This window comes from Peromyscus californicus, unplaced genomic scaffold (assembly GCF_007827085.1).
Source record: "Peromyscus californicus insignis strain IS unplaced genomic scaffold, ASM782708v3 Scaffold_17__1_contigs__length_78620276, whole genome shotgun sequence".
In the NCBI taxonomy this organism is placed as follows: Eukaryota; Metazoa; Chordata; class Mammalia; order Rodentia; family Cricetidae; genus Peromyscus; species Peromyscus californicus.
This window is the reverse complement of record NW_026294469.1, coordinates 58,910,330-58,918,891: the sequence shown is the minus strand read 5'-3', so window position 1 is coordinate 58,918,891 and position 8,562 is coordinate 58,910,330. Positions and strand designations below refer to the sequence as shown.

At 35.7% G+C, this 8,562-nt stretch overlaps 1 protein-coding gene across 1 annotated transcript; it reads left to right on the top strand.

Annotated features, from left to right (window-relative positions):
• The first annotated feature begins 1,083 nt into the window (after window positions 1-1,083).
• Window positions 1,084-5,316, top strand: LOC128112491 (dynactin-associated protein-like). The gene is made up of 3 exons (XM_052741489.1): window positions 1,084-1,140; window positions 3,405-3,485; window positions 4,202-5,316. Exons 1-3 carry the CDS (start codon window positions 1,084-1,086, stop codon window positions 4,541-4,543), a joined length of 480 nt encoding a protein of 159 aa, XP_052597449.1. The 3' UTR covers window positions 4,544-5,316.
• The last annotated feature ends 3,246 nt before the right edge of the window (window positions 5,317-8,562 follow it).

Sequence of the window (8,562 nt, the reverse complement as noted above, 5' to 3'; positions counted from 1 at the left end):
TCATCCTACCAGTGGGACAGAGAACGTCAACTCTGAAGTTCATAGCAAACATGACCTCAGCTTTGCATAATGTGTCATGTCCACTTTCTCTTGTGAAATGTGCAAAATGATCAAAGATACAATTTCTTTCTCTGAGCTCTTTCTGTTCCAGAAGATCGAGAGTCATGGAAAACCGGGAAGATCACTGAATAGCCTAAAGGAAGACAGTGTCCCAAGAAGCTGATGGCATTGGCTTTATAACATCCTTAATTTATAGCATTGAGAGTTTCTGAAATACATTGCCTCTGATATTTACCTTTAGCTAAAAATCATGCCAATGTTATTTTCCTTGTCTGTCTCAACACAGTCACCGATTTTAATAACACAGTGGATGTTTTCCATTATCCATTTAAATTTATCTTTTTTTAAGGATAAAAGATAATGATTTTTATTGTTCATTGACAAAGTTTTCCAAGTTACATTTGCTCCAAATTTTATAATTGTGTTTAACATTGGTAATACATTTATATTTCCTTTTGCTATTACAAGACTTTGAAAGTATTTAATTCTATCTAACTTTGTGAGGTCACAATCTTAAACCTAGAGGGAAGCTTTGTTTATTTCAAGTGAGTGACTACTTAAGTTTATTTCAAACCCAAAATCTCAGCGTATCTTATCACTAGACACTTTGATGTTAGTCAACATTCTAATCCTTCTGTTTGCTTAGCTTTAGGATTCCTCAATATGAATAATCAGGGAGTGGCTTTGAGGCATGTTCAGAAGCCTCACAGGATTCCTAAACTGTGAGAAATTGTGCGAAACCAAGGGAGCAAGAGCTTATATATTCCCAGCAACCTGAAGTCATTCACATATAAGAGAACATCTCCTCCATGGTACTTTAAAGGCAGCCAGTGCCTCTATTTTCCTTTGTCTAATTGTGTTGTGACCTTTTGACCTTTTCAAGAAGACAAATAACTATTAGTTTATACAATTCACATTGACTAAAGGTACTGTTATTAACTTACCAGAGGTTCAGCATTTCATTCTAATCTACACAATTGGTGCAGCGCTGGTTGGAGTTGCATCTGAAATCAGCACCCCAGAATGGGTAGAAAGCAGCAGCAGTACACCATGAATGTTGAGCAGAGTTCGGGGGAGCAGGTAAGTACTGCAGGTAACTCTTAATAGCTCTCCTGTCTAAGATTCTTGGTTTCAACATCTAATCTTGAGGGGGCTTTTGAACTCTACATTTGCAGAGTCAATCTGGTTGCCATTATCATGAATTTGTTCAGTATGCCAGACTGTGTTTTTATATTCCCGAGAATCTGGGAGTTAGGCGTGGTGCTGTATTTTAGAATTTATATCAAAACATATGAAAAATGAAAAGCAAAAACAGAAAAACACAAAAAAACAAAAACAACTTTGTTAGATGATTGGAAGGGTCATCTTAATAGCAAATATTGAAGCATTTTTTTCATTTTTATACATATTAGTCTATTGAAAGTACTTATTGTTGATCTTTTTCCACCTAAATGTTGTCTACTTATAGTGAAAGTAACAATTACAGAAAATGTCTCATGGAGTGGGAAACTTGGTTGAAAATATATTATTACTCTACTATTCTGCAAATCAACTTTTCTTAGACTCATGAAAACAAATCTGAATGGTGTCATTCCATACTCAAACTAATGCCTTCACTTTACAAATGGAGAAGTTGAAATGTTTATCACTACATGAAGCTATTCAGAGTTAGAAAATGAATTCTTTTTCTAACATATACTTCTTTATAAAAAAAAAATCAAACTACTTTTAAGTTCAACATCTGTGTCCCTGACACAAGGAAATGACTTTAATCAACTAGAATTTGTATACAAAATAACAGCAAAGTTAGACTTTTCTTGAAAATTGTTTTGTAAATTGATGTTGCAGAGGAGAGCAGTTTAGTTTTCAAAACTAGACTATCATAAACTTAATTTATATTTTCCCCAGATTCCAAGAATGATGCATGACACTATGGCTTCAACCTCGAATGTTAAGAGTTTGGTTACGTCCCCATATGCTGCTGAATATGATTTATAGTTTTTGCTCACAGTCACAATGAAAATCTTGATGCAGTTCCCTCCATTATGTAATGTATTTAGTCATGCCAAGTAAACAATAAGACAAACTTCCATGATGACAAAAACGAAAGAAAGAGAGAAAGAGAGAAAGAAAGAAGGAAAGAAAGAAAGAAGGAAAGAAGGAAAGAAAGAAAGAAAGAAAGAAAGAAAGAAGGAAAGAAGGAAAGAAGGAAAAAAGGGAGGAAGGAAGGAAGGAAGGGAGGAAGGAAGGAAGGAAGGAAGGAAGGAAGGGAGAGATTAGAATTTACCATATTTTCAGCACTCTGAGGTTTCAGGTAGCCTGAACCCTCTTGTGGTGCTTAAACTTGAGACAAGGGAGTCCTGTTTTAGACAATTATGTATTGTTTATCTTGGGTACCTTACCTACCTAAAGTTTCTGCTGTTTTAATTTCAAATTTAATTTAATCTAATCCTTCTAGTTTATTTTATCACATGGAATTATTAACAAACAACTAAAGAATTTCCTTCAAAAATTGTAATTTTATTGGCCATATATTAATGAATAAATATTAATTATATTTACTACTGAAACTTTTTCTAAAGGACACTTATTAAAGTTGCCCATTTTTCCTCAATAAAGACTTACAGTTTTCTTTGTGTGAATTCGCTCACATTTTATATACTTCATTACTACTATGAATAGTACACATGTACCTACCACCAAAAAAGCAAAGACTCTTATGTATATTTCTTTATACATTTACAACCAATGAACGAAGCGAGTTGTTATTTTAATAGATTATATGGTTGATTATTTAAGATTCTGATAACAGACCATCCTGCAAATGTTGGCAGTTTTGTCTTTCCTTTTTCTTTATTCGTATGTATTCAGTAGAACTTTCAGGAAAACATTATCCACTTCTCCTTCCTGTAATGGGACGGCTCTCAGGTTTTGCTGTTAAAGCATACTGGTCATTATTTTGAGGTAAATATTTCCTGTCACATTTAGGAACTATTCCTTTCAATTTTAGTTCATGTAGAGTAATCTTCCTTGTCTCCTTTTGTCAGGACAGGATGTTTACATTTGGTCAATGGTACTGGGACATCTATTGATACAATCAACCTAGTTTCCTTCTTTGATCATCTGGTGTGAAATGCACACACATCTGTGTCATATCACTAAGCCATCATGACACCCTTAGAATTTACCTAGTTCTTCCCTCATGTCACATTATTTTCATATTATTTTGTGTTTGTTTTTATGTATATTTATGTTCCCAGATCACATAAACTTTCCTCATTCTTAAAGTTTAAGACTTGCTGTCTATCTGATTATTTATTGACTTTCTGTCTCTTTCTGTATAGCTATTAAGAAATCCGTACTGTTCAACTGAAGGAACACACTGTGGCTGTAGATCACACCATGTGACTTGTGAGCTGCATCCGGTAAGGTCTGAGGAAGGTGGCTAGAAGTATCTATTGTTCCTAAGAATAACATGAAATAGGACAGTCAAGCCCTTCTCTAGCACTTCTCTGAGGTTACTGGGACATAAGGTCTCCTACAAAGTGATAGCACTAGATTGTGTGTCTTTAAGGTCCTATAGATCAAAGTCAATTTACTCTCTCTGTTTGTATATTTCAGTGAGATCCCTTGTATTTATGCCTGACATGTAAAATATATTTAATAAGTAATTTTAATTACAATAGTTAATATTTAATGTGAAAATTTAGAACAATGAACAATGAGCAAAAATAAACAAAAAACCCCCTTGAATTTTCCACCCTCCAAGGACAACTATCTCCGTGTGTCTTTATTTTTATACTTGTCACTACCAATTAGAAAACGTTGTCTACTTTGAGAAGTGTGTCCCTGATAATATCATGATGATTTCTAAGTCAAGCTATTTAATATTAAAACTTATTGCTGTAATACAAAAGGGATCACTGAGGGATTTTATTGTCCTCACAGGATTGTAGGCATGGTGTGTGTGTGTGTGTGTGTGTGTGTGTGTGTGTGTGTGTGTGTGTGCATGTGCTGGGGGATTTGTGGTTTCATAATAGTCTTTAGAATAATGAAATACGTTAGTCTTACTCTAGTTGAAATCTGTTACCTGTTACTATTTTGTAACTGCAGAAATAACCACTCTCGTAATGCTTTTCAGGTTCCAGAAAACCCATGTTCACTCTGGAAAATATTTCTAATGTGTCTGTTGGCTTGTCTAGTTGCCACAGCTATTACAGCTCTGGCCTTTTATTTTGGCCCCTTTGGCAACCCCAACAATACCACCATCGTCATTCACACAGATGGAGGGTCCCGTCAGGATCCCTGCACCTCTGCTCCTACAACGTCTCTGACCTCAACACCTCCACCTGGACCTGAGACCACTCCATCTTCTACTCTAACTACTTCAGGTTCACCTACCAGCCCAACCACACCTACTACAGTGATGACTAATACCACCATAGAACATGAAGTTGACATTGAATATGATGTGGCAGTGTGAAATCTCAACCCTCAAGCCAGATCAATTTCCTCACTGAAAGGGGACATAGTCAAGATTCTGAACCCTGCCATGACCTCTCAAAGTACATGGCTTTGTTAGATCCAGTTCTCTACTAATCTATGCTGCTTTTCATGTGGTGATAGTCTTGTACTGATTGTATAATACCTGAGATAGATAGGACGTCAGTAATTACTACCATCTTTTAGAAGTTCTCTCATTCTGAGACTTTTACCATGTCAGGAACAATGAAAAAGGACTTAGACTAGGACATTTGGGTAAGAGTTGGCTAGATGGTCACTGCCTTCCTCTCTTGCATGATATAGAACTGTTGTTCTACAGAAGAGAACATTTTTTATTTTTTCTGAATTTGTGTCACTCCTTGGCATGCTGGTCATGCAAGGAAAAAGCCAGCTAAGGTCATCATGTTAGTGCTTATAAATTCTTACTTTCCAACTTCTCTCCTTGAGACAGTTAGGCGTGGCAAAGGAGTTTCCTGGAGGGGACAGGGGATCTAGGTCTACCTAGTGGCCCTGGATGTCCAGGGACGGTAACATCAAGTAGAGGACATGTATTGTTAGGTATTATGAAAGACAGAGGTGCTGTTTGTCTGACCTGTAGCATTGAGTCTTAGGAGTTTTGTTGAAGTGTTCTCTGCCTGACTTTTTGTTGCTCTCGCTTCCCTATTTGCAAGTTTCAATAAACCTTAACTTTTGCATGCCATCTCTGAATGTTATCTTTGATGTCTCAGCAACCTAGCCCACTGTCTTAGCATATCTTGGCTGTGAATGATGCACTCACTATGTTAAGTGATTGGAAAAACAAAATTTCAGAAAAACAAAACTTCAGTAGACTCCGAGTGACTAACGTAGGCTAATACAAAGAATGTTTCATTATCTCTTTTGTACTATCAACCTTTTTGGCATTATTTTTATTAATGTTTTTGAGAATTTAATACAATGTATTTTGAACAGATTCTTCATCTCCAAACTCTTCCAAGAACGACCCTTTCCATCCTCCCATCCCTTCTGAACCAACTTTCAGGTTATTTCTTTTTTATTTTTTTTTCTTCTTTCCTCATTGAGCCTGGCTTGTGATAGTCTTGGAATTGGGGCTTGCCCTGGAATAGGGTCATTCTACCAGAGTTACATCATTAAAGAAAGTTGATTCTTCATCTCCCAGAAGCTGTCAAATGCCAGTAGCTATTTGACCGGTGATGGTACTTCCTATATGCCTTCTCCTGCTTATGCTGAACTGTTTTGTGAGGCTGGAGTTCATAAAGGTGGTTTGCATGCTGTCACCTTAGTTACTGTGAGACTGCTCTATTGTGTATTGGAAACAGTGTTTTTTTTTGAAGTTACCAACCATGTCTGGCTCTTAGAAGCTTTCTGTCTGCTCTTGCACAAAGATCCCTGAACCTTGGGCAGATGGGTGTGAGATGAATGTCCCATTTAGGGTTGAGAGCACTCCACAGTCTTTGACCAGTTGAGGGGGTAGATCTGTGTTAATTGACATCTATTGCAAGAAGACACTTGGATGAAAGTTAAGAGATGCACTAATCTATGGGTATAAAGATAAGAATTAAGGGGACAGTTAATTACTGTGGCAATTTAGTAGAATAATATTATTAGCCCCAGCCCCACCCCTGGAGCCTATGACCTAGGAAGCCATGGGTTTGGGCCCAGTTAATGGCACTGAGTACAATTTCTTTTTTTTTTTTTTCCACAATTACTATCTTACAGAGCAGCACTTAGATCTAATCAGAAAATAGTTGGTTACTCCCATAGCATTTATACTATCTTGCACAGGTGGGCATAGCTTGACAAGCCAGTTGCTCTTGCTTGCAGGGTTCACAAGTGAGATTGAGGCACATTTTTTTTCTTCTCCAAAAGTATGCACAGCAACTTATAGAACCATGAACACTATCTAGCAGAGATATACTGCAATAAGAACTCCAACAGGACTAGAGGCTGCTGCATGGACCCTGCTCAATTCCTGCCTGCTAATTCTCTAGCCACTATCTACCATCTAGCCACTGGAATTCCTTCCTAGTCTCTCGTGTTTGACTTTTTTTTTTTTTAGCATTCCCATGCCACTAGTGAGAGGAACAGCTCAGCTGTTCATTAAAGTGACTTTTAAAAATTAATAAATACCCAATGATCTGTACCGAAAGGATCTTCATATTGGGGAATTCAGAAAAACTAACAATCAATGAGAAATAAACAATGAACATTTCAGTTAAAGATTGGATGTAGAACAAAGGTGAATAAATATCTGCATTAGAACAGAAAATGAGAATACAAGGGATAAAATAAAATTAAAAGCAAAGGCGCACTGAGCAAGACTTCAGATGGAGACAAGGGATATATTTACATGCACTTACACCATACTTTCTAGTGAGCACTCTTGATATCATCCTCAAGTTTCATATGTTGCTTGATCTCTACAGCTATTTTAGGGACCTACCTAGAAAAATTTGAACCATTAAGTTGCTCTGTGCTTCCACATTGTTTAACGTTTGTTCAATGGTACCCATGTTCTGAGTGACTAATACTTGAAGCATAAGAAAATAATTCATGTGATAAAGAAAGCTGCCTCCCTACCCTCTGATTGCTAACCCTACAAAACCAGGCTGAATTGACACTGAATGCTGTTAGCCAAAGATGCAGATTACAAATAAAAAATGGGTGAGTTCCATATAATTCTAGATTTGTTTGCTGAAAAGATAGGCCAGTTAATTTAGAGTAGACTTTAGAATCTTGTAGAGAAAAAGGTTTGCAAAAGTAGTTGATATGCTATCATTCCTTCAATTTTGTTAACTATAGGCTACTTTTATTACTTCTCAGGGTAAACATAAAAGCCAAGTCTTTGAAGAATTATTGTATGTACTACATAATTACTTTCTGGTATAATATAAGAATGAAGAGAGATATATGAATTGAAAACTCTTAACTTGTACTCTATGTAAGAGTTTAAAAAATGTAAGGAAATAATTATACATGCCATTTTCTTCAGAATGGTTTTAAGAATTTATTTCTGTTGTACATTGATATAGGAAAGTTTAATTTTGCTAGGTTGGAGTGTATTTCTATGTATAGTTTAAAATTTGCTTTGTGATATGATAAAGATACCTTTAGGTTTTAAATGCATTGCCAATAAAAGATAATACAAAATGTTCTGTATTCTCCAAGGTACTTTGAGTAATATGAAGCTGTGATGAGATTTCTATCATGTGCTTAATATTGATTCAGGTTGCCGCAATATGGAAGCTTGCCTTCTTAGGGCAGAAGTAACATCATGGCTGGAAAACTAACTTTCTGGGTTAAATATTGTCATGGAGGGGATTCTGATTCAGATTATCTGAAATGATCAGGTTTCTGTGCTTATAAAAAAGGAGATTGGAATGGATTCTTGATTTTTTTTGTTTTAGGTTTTAATGATTTAATAAACTATTAACTAGTCCACAGAGTTGTGGGTATTACCTTTATGTGTTAAAGTATCTAACTTGACAACATTTTTAAAATGTTAGACACTACTGGATGAGGAGTGCACATTTAGTAGGCAAGTAATTTAGCATATCTACAACCTTATCTAAAGCTTGGCTGGTTTCAATGATTAACTCAACACATACTATAGCCATCATACTTTCTGGTATTTATCACTTCAACACTTACCCACTGATCTCTAGTGGCAGCAATGCATTTAAAATTATTTACACAAATGTTCACTATTTAAACAGCTGACAACTTTTTATAATTTTCTGTTTATGTCTATTTGTGTGCATTTTCTTCTACATATTACTTTTGTGCAAATCAGACAAGATGAATTTTCAATGTCTGTGAAAGACCTCAAAGCATAAAACAAACTAAATAAACACGTTAAATAAATACATGGTATAACAACAGAGAGAAGAAGCTAAAATCATTCTGGAAACTATGTCATGTCTTTTCTGTGAGCACACATCTACTTTGAAGTTTAATTTGATTTGTCAGAACATTATGTGCACAGGTTCTGTGATATCA

What these genes read in the sequence shown, in the direction of transcription:
- LOC128112491 (XM_052741489.1), top strand. Translation starts at nt 1,084, where the DNA reads ATGGGTAGAAAGCAGCAGCAGTACACCATGAATGTTGAGCAGAGTTCG. An exon ending in AGCAGAGTTCGGGGGAGCAG is followed by an intron (nt 1,141 to 3,404) that starts GTAAGTACTGCA and finishes CTTTCTGTATAG; the next exon opens with CTATTAAGAAATCCGTACTG. An exon ending in TGACTTGTGAGCTGCATCCG is followed by an intron (nt 3,486 to 4,201) that starts GTAAGGTCTGAG and finishes AATGCTTTTCAG; the next exon opens with GTTCCAGAAAACCCATGTTC.